General features: G+C 38.4%; 1 protein-coding gene across 6 annotated transcripts in view; it reads right to left on the bottom strand.

The window, feature by feature from the left end:
• Positions 1-31: 31 nt before the first annotated feature.
• The window catches only part of cntn3a.1 (contactin 3a, tandem duplicate 1), an 83,083-nt gene continuing 66,415 nt past the window's right edge, over positions 32-16,699 (bottom strand). For all 6 annotated transcript variants that reach the window (XM_058764231.1, XM_058764230.1, XM_058764229.1 and 3 more), the window contains exons 13-23: positions 13,751-13,926; positions 13,497-13,614; positions 13,198-13,356; positions 11,940-12,089; positions 9,196-9,266; positions 8,616-8,850; positions 6,918-7,033; positions 6,370-6,556; positions 5,917-6,029; positions 1,373-1,541; positions 32-1,131 (exon numbers count right to left, since the gene is read on the bottom strand). In XM_058764231.1, coding sequence (XP_058620214.1) covers positions 1,040-1,131; positions 1,373-1,541; positions 5,917-6,029; positions 6,370-6,556; positions 6,918-7,033; positions 8,616-8,850; positions 9,196-9,266; positions 11,940-12,089; positions 13,198-13,356; positions 13,497-13,614; positions 13,751-13,926 — 1,586 coding nt within the window. In that variant the 3' untranslated portion in view covers positions 32-1,039. The remainder of the gene's footprint in view (positions 1,132-1,372; positions 1,542-5,916; positions 6,030-6,369; positions 6,557-6,917; positions 7,034-8,615; positions 8,851-9,195; positions 9,267-11,939; positions 12,090-13,197; positions 13,357-13,496; positions 13,615-13,750; positions 13,927-16,699) is intronic.

The raw sequence follows: 16,699 nt of genomic DNA, 5'->3' as shown, positions 1-16,699 counted from the left end.
TACGATGACTAACTCACAAATTTCTTAAGAACATTACTTGTGTTCCTTCATTTATTAAAAGCAGACAGTCCATTCAAATACTGTATCTCAAGCCACTACAGAGCCAGTTCATGCTAAACAGCTTGAAAATGTAACATAAGCATTATGTCCTATGTATTTAATGATCACAGCTATCACCTATAGAAAGCACCTTAACGGAAAATGAAACGCTGGTCTTTTACAATCAAAATATCTGTTATACATAATCAAATAATGGAATTGTAAATGAACAAACTAAATCAGAAAAGAAAACAAGACAACTATTTAAGGCTGTTCTGGTCCTGAGAATATTTTACATACTGTTTCCCATTAAAGAGGCACACACACACTAGCAAAACAAAGATCTCAGTGCATGACTGAAGGAACAACCAGCTCGAGACAGCCAGAGAGCTCTTTTACTGTATAAGTAAGGCCAGCAGCATTAGTTTCATCTTTCAAACAGACGGGGGTGGGGGGTGTGGGGGGGGCATGTCAACACCGGGGACTGTAAACTCTGTCTGATTTGAGGACAGCTGATTAAATGGGTCGATGGTCTTACAATGAAAGTGTCTGTGAGGTATGGCAGTAGGGATCTCTTCAAAGGAGTTCATTAAGTATTCCTAAGCTTCCTATGGAAAAGGCATTTGTGTGGTTCTCCACTGCCAACGTCTAATGGATGAATATGGATTCATCTTATCCAAACAGATGTCCTTGTAAGTGAATCCTTAAGCGTGAACTTTATGTAATCTTATGCCCTTGAATATCCAGTTCCTGGTTGGAAACCACTAAGGTAACATCTGTCGATACGTTTATCCCAAAAAATGCAACAGCTCCTTCTCCACTGTCTCGACAACTTTGGTGTCAGTGATCAAAACCAGATTAGCAAACGTCCTCTTTTAAAAAGCGAGAGGAAAACGTTCCTTCTGAAGAGTCTCATTTGTAAAACATACTGGAAAAAGACAAGTGGATCCACTTGTAGATGTTTGTACTGTTCTCTCCGCAGTAGAGTTCAGTTCATCTGTCATAAGAAAGTCCTGTCCGTACAGTAGAGTGATAGTGTTATGAGGACTGGTAGTGCTTTCCTCTCTGGGGCAAATCCAATCGCATGTGCAACTGGAAAATATAAATAGAAAAAAACAAAATCATATTTCAGATAGCCAACAAACAACAAAAAAACAAGATGTTTACAGTTTCAAATAGTGTGATAGGTATACTGGTTCTCCTTCACTTTAAGTCTAAGAGATTTTCACTTGCTTTGTGTAATTTATATAATTACCAAAAATTGCATTATTGACATGATAGCCTAAAAAAAATAAAATAATAGTTATAAACGCCGTAAGGGCTATACGCAGACCTGCTATCCTGGGGATGGTAATCTGTTTGCTGCTGCTCCCTTCTCCACCTTCGCTGACTGGTTTAATCTGGATGATGTAATCCTCGTCCACAGGCAGGGAGAGCTCAAGAGATGTGCTGTTAGTCTCCACCACGCTGGGCCGACTCTGTCTGCTTTGCTTGTACATGACCTTCAAAACAACACAGCTGCTGTAAAAATCAGGTTACACTTTATTTTAAGGTGTCCTTGTTACAGTGTAATTATACATTTAAGTACTTAGTAATATTAATAACTACATGTACTTACTATATGGTTAGGGTTAGGATTAGGGTTTGGTTTAGGGTCACTTACATGTAATTATGCATAATTCATTGTTATTGTAATCGTAAGTACATGTTGTAACAGAGTGACAGAAGCGTGAGGCGTGCATATCCATGTGCAAGCTTTTTATTGACAGACGTGGACAACAAACACAGGCAGGGTCGAAACACTAGCAAACAGGAATGGCACAGGCAAAACATAAGAATATTCCTTGGGCTGCGTACAATCCAGAGGGCTTGGCAAGAAGAGTAATTCAGAAACACGAGCAATAGTCCAGACGAGGTACAGACAGAATCCGAGTGGTGAGATAAGGGTTAATCCAAGGTACACAGGAAGAAACAAGGAAATACGAAAAGACTAAACTAGAACAAGACTCCATAAGGCAGCAATCACTAGGAGAGTGATACATGCAGAACAATACAGGAGACTAAACACAAAACAAACACGGAAAGGCTTGGTAAGTAGCTAACACTAGGAGAGTACTAAACGCTAGACGATACTCGGCAATCTGAACAGGATCTGAGTGGGTGTTATGTAGTGTGTGCAATGGTTCTCAGGTGAGCGCGTGATTGTTGACAGCTGTGTGATCAGTGCATTCAGCTGTGTATGTGCAATCAGTGCAATGGATGATGGGAACTGTAGTCCGGAGTGACATGTAACAGTCTGTGTGGTGTAAGAGTCAGTATGAATTCCGTTGAACTCGGTTGAATGGACCGTTGAATTCATGGTGTGCATTATTCAATACAGTGGGGGAAAAAATTATTTGATCCCCTGATGATTCTGTACATTTGCCCACTGTAAAAGAAAGGATCTGGAAATGGTAGGTTTATTTGAACAGTGAGAGACAGAATAACAACGACAAAAAAAAAAAAAAATCCAGAAAAATGCATTTCAAAAAGGTTTTAAATTGATTTGCATTTTAATGAGTGAAATATTTGATCCCCTTTCAATCAGCAAGATTTCTGGCTCACAGGTGTCTTTTATACAGGTAAGGAGCTGAGATTAGGAACACTCTCTTAAAGGGAGTGCTCCTAATCTCAGTTTGTTACCTGTATAAAAGACACCTGTCCACAGAAGCAATCAATCATATTCCAAACTCTCCACCATGGCCAAGACCAAAGAGCTCCAATCTCAACACTCACCGTGCTCTCCTAGCTTTTGTAGGTGCAAAGACCTATTTCTTATATCAGACGTAACTCAAGGTCTGCACTCTAAAAATCTCTTTATTTAAACAGGAGATGAAAACAAATAACAAACGTTTCGGCTTGCTGCCTTTGTCAGTGTGACAAGATCTCAGTAACTCAATGATTATATTAAGACCAACAATGACCCACAGGTGGTGGTAATTAGGTTTCCAAGTTCACAGACTCCAGATCAGTTCCATATCTAACCAACAAATTTAACAAAAACTTCAACAAAAATGAATGGGGACAATAACACATCAGGCAAAACATGCCATTCATACATATTGCTACCAAAGAAAAAAATTAAATAAAATAAATTACAAGAAACATGAAAGATCAAAATCCTCATTTAAACCCAAAGTTGACATGGTCTTTAAATAAAACATCCAAAACCAAAGAGCTGTCCAAGGATGTCAGGGACAAGATTGTAGACCTACACAAGGCTGGAATGGGCTACAAGACCATCGCCAAGCAGCTTGGTGAGAAGGTGACAACAGTTGGTGAGATTATTCACAAATGGAAGAAACACAAAATAACTGTCAATCTCCCTCGGGTCTGGGGCTCCATGCAAGATCTCACCTCGTGGAGTTTCAATGATCATGAGAACGGTGAGGAATCAGCCCAGAACTACACGAGAGGATATTGTCAATGATCTCAAGGCAGCTGGGACGATAGTCACCAAGAAAACAATTGGTAACACACTACGCCGTGAAGGACTGAAATCCTGCAGCGCCCGCAAGGTCCCCCTGCTCAAGAAAGCACATGTACAGCCCATCTGAAGTTTGCCAATGATTCAGAGGAGAACTGGGTGAAAGTGTTGTAGTCAGATGAGACCAAAATCCAGCTCTTTGGCATCAACTTGCCGTGGATAGGTATTCCAACATGACAATGACAAAACACACGGCCAAGACAACAGAGGAGTGGCTCAAGAAGAAGCACATTAAGGTCCTGGAGTGGCCTAACCAGTCTCCAGACCTTAACCCCATAGAAAATCTGTGGAGGGAGCTGAAGGTTCAAGTTGCCAAACGTCAGCCTCGAAACCTTAAAGGGGGGTACAATGCTGTTTCATGCATTCAGAGTTGTTTACACTGTTAAAGAGTTGGATTCTCATGCTAAGCATGGACAAAGTTTCAAAAAACAATTTGGACGTATGACAGAGTATTTCTGTGCCAAAAATCTCACTTCCGGGTTCATACAAGTTTCGGAGAGTTTTTTTCGATCATGGCTATGGCTGACGTAAACAACGGTGGAACTCCTTATATGGGCATTTCTCCCGGAAGAACGCGGGAGAGGATGCAAAGAGGAGAGGGACAAAATTAGGGATGCATCGATCCGATAATTAGTATCGGTATCGGCTCCGATACGGTCATTTTCTGCCGGATCGGGTATCGGTCAGGCAAGACCAATCCAAATCTGATATTGTGCGTATACTATTCTGTGTTATTGTTAAGCCCCACGGAAGCACAAAAACATTATAAAGCACCATAAAGTCAAAGTCCAAGTGTTCTGAAGCCGTTCCATAGTTTAATGTGAGGTACAGATGAATATTTAAGTTGTTAAATTACTGCGAACAGTAACTGAAATTTAAAACTGTTAAAATAAAAGGCTCAATAAACTATCACACAGTTTTAATAAACTACGCATCAATATCTCTTTCCTTTGTGCTTTAAACTTCTCTATGCGGAGCTGCGCGCTGTGACTCCGTTGCTTCAAGAGCATCATTCTGCGCACGGGATGCGCATAAGTGCTTTGTGCCGCTCTGTATTAGAGCTTGTCGTATTATAATACTTTTGCACAATGAAAGATTATTTATAGCGTTTCTTGTTCTGTCCTATGATAGGACAGAAAAAGAAAAGCTATTAATAATCTAATGTATAATAGCACAATAATTTTTATTTTTTATTTTATACCTTTATTTAACCAGGAGGTCCCATTGAGATTCAAAATCTCTTTTACAAGAGAGACCTGGCCAAGGTAGCAGCCAAATCACAACAATGCATACATGACAAACACAAAAATTACATTTTCACAATAAAAGAAATGCAAAAATATTAAAAATAAAAAAAATATAAAACACAATGAAAACTCAAGAAAAACAAGAACATGATCGGATCTGAAAAAATGGTATCGTTGCATCCCTAGACAAAATCCCGACTGAGATGTGTGCAAACCTGGTGGCCAACTACAAGAAACGTCTGACCTCTGTGATTACCAACAAGGGTTTTGCCACCAAGTACAAAGTCATGTTTTGGGAAGGGGTCAAATTGTTACGAGTCCTGGGCTGCTCTTCTGTCCGACTGCCACAAGAGGTCGCCCTGCCATCATATTGACTTTCACACCACACATCACAATGGACTGCATTTCCCATCAGCCATCTCACTGATCACACACTCACCTGATCACACGCACACAGCTGTATCTAATCAGACACTCTTTATAAGCCTTGGACTTTCTCTCCCTCTCTGCCGAGTATTGTATGCATTATCGCTGCCCTACAGAGCCTTGTTAGTTTCCCTAGTCTTGCCTTTTTCGGATTGTGTTTTCCCCTGCCTGGACTATCGCTTGCGTTTTGGATTACCTCTCCTGTCTCGCCCCTTCGGATACTGTTCACCGATCGTCGACCCACGCTCGTCTTTGTTTACTCTTTGTCTCGCCCATGTTATACCTGTTTGTCACTGTTCGACCCTGCCTGTTATGACCACGTCTCTGCTCATTAAAAGCTTGCATATGGATCCGCACGTCTCACGTCTCGTCAGGCCCGTAACAGAAATACTTATTTCACTCATTAAAATGCAAATCAATTTATAACTTTTTTGAAATGCGTTTTTCTGGATTTTTTAGTTTGTTATTCTGTCTCTCACTGTTAAAATAAACCTACCATTAAATTATAGACCGATCATTTCTTTGTCAGTGGGCAAACGTACAAAATCAGCAGGGGATCAAATAACTTTTTTCCCCACTGTATATATAGAACTGCAATATGATCCGAAGCAAGCATTCAACCTCGGTGTGGTATAAACAGATATAGAGGCTGAGGCAGTGATTTTTGTATGTTCATACCTTATAGCCCATAACTTCAGACTCATTCTCCAGAGACTTGACATGATCCCACTTGAGGATGAGTTTAGAGTCTGTAGTATTCCACGTGACTTTCACTGGAGACTGACTCGGTGCTGGAGAAATACATTCAAAGAGCTGAACATCACACTTCAGAGCAGTTTAAAACTGCTGTAGAGTTAAGCATGTTAAGTTTGAAACTGCAGCAGTACACACACAGTACGTAGATCTCATTAAATGTCAAACGGAAGCTCAACTGTGGAGTTCATTGGTTCTTGCAAATGAGAACACAGCTCATTGGTTCTTGTGCAACAAACGATCATGTTTGAGAAAATATTTACGATATTTGATGAACTCCATGTACTGTATGTGCATTGATCAATGCTTATATGTGAATATAGGCTAATTTGAAATGTTTATAGACAACACAATAGCCAGGGTCCATGTCACACTTACGGGGTCTCTTAGTGGTGACATTCACCACAGCACTATCGGGTCCAACACCAGCACTGTTATAGGCTTTGAGTTTGATGTAGTATGTACTGCTGGGGTCCAGTCCACGAATGGCAGCAGACGTCCTGTTTCCCACAGTCCTCATCACACTGGCTGTGTCCGGTCTGTCCTCTGTATTCCAGTACCTCAGCTGAAATTCACATTCAACTAGCAGTCATAATCAGCAACACAGTGTCAATCATTGATGAAAATTTATTGGAGCTGTTGTGCTCATGTGGGCCGTCATGTGATATATTCAAGTCAGTCTTGCTTACTGATATTCTGTTTCTAATAAAGCAAAAATACCCCTACTGCAAACAAAATATCTGACATTTTCCCCAATATATGACTTAATTTTCATAGCTTTGTTTATTGGTAGTTACTGCATTAAGAACATTAACAATACTGGATGCGAGAATTGTTATAACAGCACAGGGAGTGTAATAACACGACTAATATGTAGAACAAACCCAGTCAGATTCATTAGCTTGCTTTAGTTGTGTTGTCCTCACCTCATAGCCCATTATGCGTGTCCTACTGGTGCTCCATGGTAAAGGCTTCCAGCTGACCTCCACTTCTGAGGCTGACAGGCTCTTGGCACGAACGCGACTGGGGGCGCGACTTGGCTCTATGTTCAGAATAATCATTACTGTAATGTCTCGGCATGTTTAGGCTGATCATTAGAGCACTGGTGCACTAGCAAATGTTTAGCACTTTTAATTTTCCTTAATCAAACACTGCAACACTGCAGCCACATAATGTTTTAAGCATTTCATATACCTGTTCATTCTTAAAGGTAATTTCTGCTCCACTGGGACAATCTTCCATTGTATGAACAAACAAACAACACTGATTGAGCCAGTAGACCTTGGGGTAGTGCTAGACCTCCAAAAATTAATTTTTGACAGGAATGAAAATGAGGCTGTAAGGGATAGATGTACAGTGTATTCAGTGGAGTCTACTGTTTAACAACATACTGTACCAATTAGTTCATCTTTCCAGAAGACTTTCAATAGACAAAAATGCCATAAAACAGTTTTGGAAGTTGTGATCTAGGACCTTTAAACAATGCGTGCCATTGTAAAGACTTTAAGTCTATCGCTCACAGCCTCCTATTCGTCCGCGTTCTATGGTGCCATGTTGGGCCACTCAAACTAAGGCTGCATTTACACTGCAGGTCTTGATGACCAATTCCGATTTTGTGACTATATCCGATTTTTTGGACGGCGTGCTTACATTTCTTTTAAAAGTGACCCGTATCCGATGTGTGCCTTTTACACTGCACTTGGTGAAACAAGCCAAAAATAGCATATATGACATCACAAATCAATTTGAATGGTACATTGTTTAATTTATTGACATGGAATTCATATAGAAACGTTTTTAATGCAATAGTTACATCTATACATCAAAATAATTATATATCCTAGTACAAATTCTTCAGGACAGTGATGAACGCAGCTCCGCTGAAAGCTTGCGAGTGGAGTAATACTCAGGTGGTAGATATTAAGCATGTCACATCGTCTGTGTTTTTTTAGTAATTAAAACTAAATGCGTTCATCAGTGATTGTATATCAAAGGCAGGGACATGTTTGTGTGCATTTTATTTCGTGGTTTCAATGAAACGAACAGGACTGAAGCGCTCGTCTGAGCACGAGCCGCCGTCACTGACAACAGCAGGAACGACCACTCAGCGCGATTTCAAAAGCAACACATTTCAGCGTCAAATCGCCTTTTATTTAACACAAACGAATGAAATTAATACTCTGCTACTCAACCGAGATGTTTCATTTTTTACAGGTATGTCTGTACCGCGAAATGTTTCAAAAACCTCACTTTTCAATGACGTAGGAGTCGCATTTACAGGGGAATATCCGATCTGACCGCTTACACAGCAGGCGCAAGTGCACGGATCCGATTCAAATCTGATTTATTTCCACATATGAATGAGGCCTGAAACCGATCGGAGAATATCGGAATCCATGTGATTTTTTCCTGCTTACACGGTCGTGGGCCATATCCGATCTGTGCCACATGGGAGTAAAAAATCGGAATTGGGTCACTTGAACCACGCAGTGTAAATGCGGCCTAAGAGTAACATTTCCGTTGCACCACAGAGGCATAGTGTTTATACTTTCTGATGAACTGAATTTGCAATTGGCTTACAGTTGTCTTTCCGTATTAAATTAAGGTTGGTAAATTGGGCTTACCCTCTTCTGCTGAGTATATAGTGGTCACAGGTCCAAAAGGACCTTCTCCTTTGTTGTTGTAAACTCCCACTTTCACATGAAATGGAGAGAATGGAGGGATGCTCTCGTTTTTGAAGATGTATCGGGACGCATCGGGAGATGTCACGGCTGCCTGCATCCAGCTTTGACCACCAAGAGGGCGAAAAGCAACCACATAGCCGAACCCTGGACCACACTGCAACTCTTCTGGGACTGGCTGGAAAGCCACAGAAGTACCCACAGACAAAAATAAGCAAGTGAAAGATGTATCATTATATCAGAGCAATGTTATATAAGAGGCTTTGTCTCAGTAAAAACAGACTATGGAAAATCCTTTTCACGGTCCTTGAACATATTTTTCGCTTTTCACATTCTGAAATGTAATTGCTAAAATCCATAAACATTTTGTCTGCCTCACTGAAGAGTATCTGCCTTTTTTAAACAAGAGCTGTTTAAATCTGACAGCATGATGGGCCTGTTTTTGATGCAGGCCAGTGGACGGTCCACTATTGACAGCTACCTTTGTGCACTTAAACGTGCAAGCGAGAGCTTGCTTTGTTACCTCCCAAGTGATGACAAGCTCTGAGCGACTGCCACCTCCTCCACTGACTCTGGCTGGGGTCGTCCTTGGCACTGCGGCATTAAAACAAGAAGACTTTTTCAGCCAGTTTTACAAGATGAGAAAAGCCAGAAGTGCAGACAGGGCATTTTTCTCCTCCATCTGTTTAGCATGATGCCACAGAGACAGCTTCCTGGCTGCTTCTTGGTTCTGAGCGAAAAGGTTTAATATACAGTATAGTTGGAAGAGAATTATATGTCAGTTTTATCAAATCTTGAAGAAGTGCCTTGTTTTATTTTAACAATTTCTGCTGGCCTTCCCAAAACTTATGAAGTTTCCAATATACTATCGGTAAAGTTATTTTTTGCTCTTCACCTAAAAAAAAGAAGTTGGAAACACCTTCGCAGTGGTATACTGTTATTGAACATGATTTAGATGAATACGTAAATATGAGCTGCACACTCTCATTTCAATAACAAAATAAACACAGAAAAAACACTTTATAAAATAGATTGCATTAAAGGGGTGATGAACTGAGAAACAAAAATTCCCTTGATCTATTGACATGTAAGAGGTCATTGTACTATAAAAACATATTTATAGTTTTAGAACTCAAAACTTTGACGTTAGTCTAAAAACAGCTTATAAGGCAGTCTGCCAAAACGACATCTTTTGGAATGTTCTACTGTATGATGTAATAGTGTGGTTAAACACCGCCTCCGCAGAAGATGATCAACGCCTGCTTCGACATCATTGCCTGTTTAGCCCCTCCCACTGATTCGTGCATGTAGTGTTTACCAGAGGCAAACGCGCAGGTCTACGCAGAAACCAAACGATAAAAATGGCTCTGAAGACAACAAGACACTGTGCAGTGCCAAGCTGTGGAAAAACAGTCTTTGCATTGCCTTCCTTCCTACCTGGTCTCATGGCATAAACGTACTTGGGTGCACTTTTTAGCGAGACGCGAAATACGTACCAATAAGTACATATCACTGCAGTTTCCAAAAGAAATGAACACTAGAGGCAGTAAAACTCTGATGCCTTTTATTCCTTTTCACACAAATTTACAGAGTTTCGATTAATAAAGCGTGATTTTCGCGCAATTACTTGAAAAATATCATGTTATGACTTCAAAACAATATAAATATGTTGGGAGATTTGAAAACTGATGCTTTTGAGCGTTAGCATCACACATATCCAGCTTCATATCTATGGGTTTTCATAGATGGTAGGTTTGTTTGGTAGCTCACGGAGTACGGAGACATACTTGAGAACTGAGGAGCTCCAGTTCGAACCCCGTGTAACTACGGTTCGACAAAACAGTTCAAATCTGCATATAAGGAAGTTCAAATAGCATGGTTGCATCAACAAATGCGTTTTTATATCAGTTTTGCATTTGTCAACACTATCGGGTAGGTTTAAGGTTGGGTTTGGTGTGGGGCATATTTCCAACACGACAGAGCATTACATTTTTAGCGAAGGTCCCCGGGTATTTGAATTCTGAACCGCCGCAATACGTACCTATATCAACGTAATGAAAACACAGCAATACGTACCTATATCAACGTAATAAAAATGTGCCAGGGTTTACGTATTGAACCCGTGTTTTAGCGCCACTCAGTGGACATTTCTCTATGAAACTGCGGCGAAACTTGCAGTATGCTACGTAAAAACGGTCTCGCTAAAAAGTGCACCCAGGTACGTTTATGCCATGAGACCAGGTTGCTTCCTTCTGATCCCAGCGTTAGCAAAGAGTGGATGAAATTTATTTTTAATGAAGATCCAGACCTCATCAGTAAGAACTTTTTTGTTCACTTCACACTTTTTTTGTGTGGGATTTGTTTACAAACAAGGCACAATTCGATGAAGGATTTTCAGAAAGATTGAAACTAAACTACTATATTGCCTACTATACTGGATTCGACAGTAATGTCGCAACACACAAGTGTAAGTAACTGTTTTTATTACATGGTCACCATTGCTTTGTTTCATGTTACAGATTGCTTGATATGTTATTCATGCAATTTTGACCTGAATCACAGCAGCGTCCATCTATGAGGAATGTATGCTGTCAAACATACACAACATTAGCCAATCATAGCAGTGGGCGTTTACTTCTGAGTCTACAATCCTCCACACCTATTCAAACAGAGCGTTCTGATGAATTACTTCTAAATTATGATGTTTTTTTTATATAAAAATCTTGATAATGAGGATTAAAGAAAGCCTCAGAAAACAGAACAAAATAAAAAAAACAAAGGCAGTTCATGACCTCTTTAAATCAAACAGAATTAAGCACTTTATACAACAGATTGCGTTAAAGCAAACAGCATTAAAGTATTAAACATGAAAAAACTGTCAGTGTTGCCATCAACTAGAACTACAACTTCAATTTCTACTATAAAGCAGCTTTCCAGTGTGTTGATAGACTGAACAGAAGAAATGAACCAAAGAAGAATTTCACTTAAAAGAATGTGGAGCCACACAGCCACATCTACCCGATTATATAATCATTACAGATCATTGGTAGTTTGAAGGTATTTTTTTTTCCAGCCAGAGTGAAGTTTTCTTTGATAAGCTGTTTTGAACTCCTGAAATGAACTCTAAACAAACTTTGTTTTGGCCTGATCACACCAGTTTGCTTTTCAATTTCACTTGGCCTTGAGGTGACACAATAAGTCACCACCAAACTTTTTGGTGGTGGTTTGGGGTGGGGGGATCAAAGTAACATAAAACTATATACATACATGTGTCCTTGGTTCTGATTTTTTGTGAGGGTTTGCTGGGTTCCCCGGTGCCTATGGAGTTAGTGGCCAGCACTCTGAACTCATATTCAACCCATGGACTCAACTCCACCACACGGGCTGTCAGCTGCTGCCCTCCCAGAGACTCTGGCACTGAGAAAAGAAGAGATATTTCAATATATTGAAGATAATAAAATAATCACTTGGAAAACAAGCTAGAGACTGGAGACACAAGGTCTGGTCCAATATGCAGCTTCTTATGGCCAAGAAACATACACATGGACAGGAAGTGACAAAGTGTTTGGCATTAAAAGGAACCAGCTGTTTTTGTTTTTACCTGCTTGTACCCTTGTGAAAAAGAACTGCACTTAATCATGTTGAATTTGCACTTTTGAACTTCTAGGCTTCTCTGGTGCTCCTCATTTGGAAGTCACACTTGTGAAGTGTGACTATTTTTATGACCACTTAGCCTGCTCAAATCATGCCCTCAATTTTTTTTGTGTTCACATATTCCAAACGCTATAAAAGTCACCAAGTTTCGTACTATTTTGATGAAGCTGCGATTTTTAAAAAATTCAATTCAAAAGTCGGTCAAAAGTGAACGAAGAGCATCAGAGGGTTAAATGTATATGTAACTGTATTTGCAGATAATATAATATTAATGAGATAAAAGACCACTTAAGTGTACTTAAAGAGAGTACACTTTCATGACTATTTAAGTGTACTTAGTAATAATGTCAAATTAAAAGTTTTAAAGTTAATTTAAACCATTAATCTTTTGTTGTGATTAAATATAACACTTATTTGATATGGTGACTAATATCCTAAAGCATGTGCAAAGTATATAATAATTATAATTTATTATATTTTAAATAAATATATTTTAAATTCACTCATTTACAGCTTCATTATTTTAATGATTAGCCATGTTTTAAAGACAACACCATTATGAAATGACAAAGATGTCCTCGAGTCCTACTTAAATGGGTCAAAAGGTTCAGCTAGCTGCATTTAATATAAACAAACTAAATTTAGCATAAATAATACATTTTCATTTATTTTCAATTAACATGCAATTAACAGTCCGAAAATATTACATCTGGGTAAATCTGAAAACAATGATTCTATAATCATACAGTGTGGAAATATTGCTGTGATTAATGCTCATCTCAAGGTTGTACAGAAAGTACAAAATAAATTAGCAGAAAATATGTGTATACATTGTTGTCAGAAAAAATCCAAACTGTTAATTCCTGCACACCTGTTTTGGCTGCCTGCCATCCGAGAGAGAAAGGGCTTCGGATCTGAATGTTGTAAGCAAAGACAGGACTGTGGTTATCAGGGCCTGGACTCCAGGACACAAAGGACATTGTCTCTGTCACTTCATCAACTTTAATATTCAGCGGTGGGTCAGGGGGACCTGTAGAGAAATGATTATAGAACTTACACATATTCTTACATATATTTTAAATTTTGGTAGGTTTTAACCTAGTGGTTTTTACTTTTAAGTTTAATCTTAGTGGGGTTTTGTCTTTGAAATCTTGTTTGGAAAAACATTACCTCGTACCACAACATCTGTCGCTATAGACGCACTGTCCACTTTAGTCTGTACGGCACATGTGTATCTTCCTGCATGCCTTAGCTGAATGTTACGAATCATAATGTCACCAGCAGATGTCTGTGAGCAAAAAATAAAATGATATTTACAGATTCATGCAAGATTTATGTAGTCTTATAGTCTGTTAGATTCCGATTTTCTGGTGTCAACAAATCAACAAACATGAAAATCAGAAAGCAATGCTAAAAGAACGTACCCCACCAACTTTTTCAAAATATCCCCCATGGCTTCCAAAATTGATCAGCTGCTCATTGAAAAACCATGTGAATCTCACATCCAGGGAAGGGTCACGAGACACCTGGCATGGAATAACAACACTCTCTCCCACTGTAACATCCAGCTGGGTGGCTTTAGAAGTGATGATAGTCGGCTCTGGAATAACAATGAGATGAGAATCAGCTAATATATAAGTGCACATTACTAGTCATCAGTAGCTCGGTGGATAAACAAAAGTTGTATTTAAGTACATTATGACCAAGCTTAAGATGAGACATGTTTAAAATTAGTTAGCCTAGTCAATTTTTTTTTGGATATATATTCCTTTAAAATCAGGTCAATATAAGGACGTTTCTCATCTTTCTGACTGAATTTCTGAGATTAAGACCAACTTCGTAATACTGGCTCTGTAGCTTTTTTAGTTCATGGTGTTGCCTTGGAGTTACAAAGTAAACAAACAAACAAACAAAAAAAAAATACTGTATATATACATATAAAAATATAAAAATCTTTAATCTCATTGATGACAACCTGTAATTTGAGTCTTTTGTGCAGAACACTGTTAAGATCTCATTCTTTCGTCTTAGAAATATTGCACGTTTACGGCCCATGCTATCCTTTATGCTCATGAAAAGCTGATTAACTCTTGTTTTCTCACATATTGACTACTGCAATGCTCTCTTTGTTGGTGTTTGTAAATCTTCCCTCAACAAACTACGATATCTGCAAAATTTGGCTGCTAGAATCCTATCTGTGGCCAAGGTTGGTGACCATACAACCCCTATTTTGAAGTCTTTGCACTGGCTCCCTGTCAGGTACTGTATATTTCAAAATCCTTATGCTAACGTATTAGGTTTTGCATTATCTGGCTCCAAAGTATTTGGCTGAACTTCACACTCCTTATGCACAACTTGCGGTCCTCTCAGAGTATTTTGTGTTTAAAAAAAAAAAAATTATCCTGTGCTCAGAGTTCTTTGGCTGACATTAGAAGCACATTTGTTAGGTAGTTGTAAATTTGGTTTTACTTGATTATCTGTTACATTTTGGTATTTAATCATTCTGCATTTTTAGTCCTAGTTGTTTTAGATTGTTTTACATTCTTGTGCTTGCTTTCAGGTCCGTAGCTGAGGTCCGGACCTCGGTAAATGTTTCATGTTCAAAAATAAAATTTGTTCTCTGAATGACTAATTTGCTGTTAAGCTCCTCATATGAATGTCTGCATGACATATATTATTTAGTTTAGACATTTTGCAAGAATATTAGTGTTCGTGGTATGAAAATTATCGTTGCGAGATGCTGACGAAGTAAACGAGTCTCTTTGAGGGAGTTGTGAGTGAGGACGCGGGCGCAGCCTCCGTGTAGCCAGATCCAGCTTTTATAAATGTGGTAACACTTTAGAATACTGTTCCTTCGTTAATGAATAACTACACAGCAACAAGTGACTAATGGACTATTAACATTGTAGTAACTACCATTACATAACAAGAAACTCTGATTAATGATTTAGTAAGTAATAGCGCTCAGTTGAAACTGGTAGTTCACTATTAGCTAATCAATAAGTACTATTATTTTATATATATCCTGGAGAACTACTAAGAACTACTGTATACAGGTTCATAATTAATGTGAATTATGCATATTCATTCTAAAATGAAGATCATGGTAACCCACTAGTAATGACTCATGAATAACCAAATCCTTCTAAATGAACTACTAATTACTTGGATCAGTATTCTAAAGTGAAAATCATCATAACTTCCTAATATTGACTGACGTCATTGTGAGCTTTTGAGATACATGTAAGGTTTTGGATTGTAATGACTCGTGTGTTACTACATCCTTCTGAAGAAATTACTAATTATTTGGATCAGTATTCTAAAGTGAAGATTGCGGTAACCCACTAGTAATGATTTAAGTGTTACCAAATCTAGCAAAATTAATTACTAACCAAAACCTTACAAAAACCTCAAAGGTTTACAATAACATCAGTCATTACTAGGGAGTTATCATGATCTTCACTTTAGAATACTGATCCAAATTTTTAAAAATTCCTTTAGAAGGATGTAGTAACACCTGAGTAATTACTATCCAATACTTTACAAAACTCTCAAAAGCTTACAATGATTTCAGTCATTACTAGGGAGTTATCATGATCTTCACTTTTGAATACTGATCCAAATAATTAGTAATTCCTTCTGAAGAATTTGGTAATACTTGAGTCATTACTAGTGGGTTACCATGACCTTTACTTTAGAATTATTATGTATTATTCATATTAATTATGAACCTGCATACAGTAGTTCTTAGGGAGGTATGAAAAAATAATAGTTACTGATTAGCTAATAGTGAACTACCACATTTGACTAAGCACTATTACATACTAATTCATTAATCAGAGTTTCTTGTTAGTTACTAGTAGTTAATAAAGTGCTAATATTGTGTTACTCATGTGTTCTCATGTAGTTATTCATTAATGATGGAACAGTATTCTAAAGTGTTTCCATAAACGTTTGTAGACTGGTCTTTTTCACTTAATTTGACACTTCAGAACGTTAATAAAGTAGGAAGTTGTAGTTTAGGGTCAGCGATATCTTTATCTTATCCGATTTGCAAAAGATTTGAAATAATTTCGGTTTATTTTTTATTTATGTTTTGTTTTTATTAGCAATATCTGGCAACACAGCATTGCCCGCACTCAAAACTGACAGCAATCAAAAAAGCCCATGGACAGGTTATTGCTTACAGGATACGACATTCGGTAAGGGAAATGCAAAAAATATCATGATATTATCTGCCAGGAACATTATCAACGCTGTCAAAAACAGTATTTAACACTAGTACACAGATCTGTAGAACAACTAGGTTACATACTGAAATGAAATGGAATGAAATGAAATACGCAAACACTATCCATGAAGAAGTCTATGTT

The sequence above is a fragment of the Onychostoma macrolepis genome, chromosome 23 (genome assembly GCF_012432095.1).
Source record: "Onychostoma macrolepis isolate SWU-2019 chromosome 23, ASM1243209v1, whole genome shotgun sequence".
NCBI classification, from domain to species: Eukaryota; Metazoa; Chordata; class Actinopteri; order Cypriniformes; family Cyprinidae; genus Onychostoma; species Onychostoma macrolepis.
This window is presented reverse-complemented; position numbering and strand designations above follow the sequence as displayed.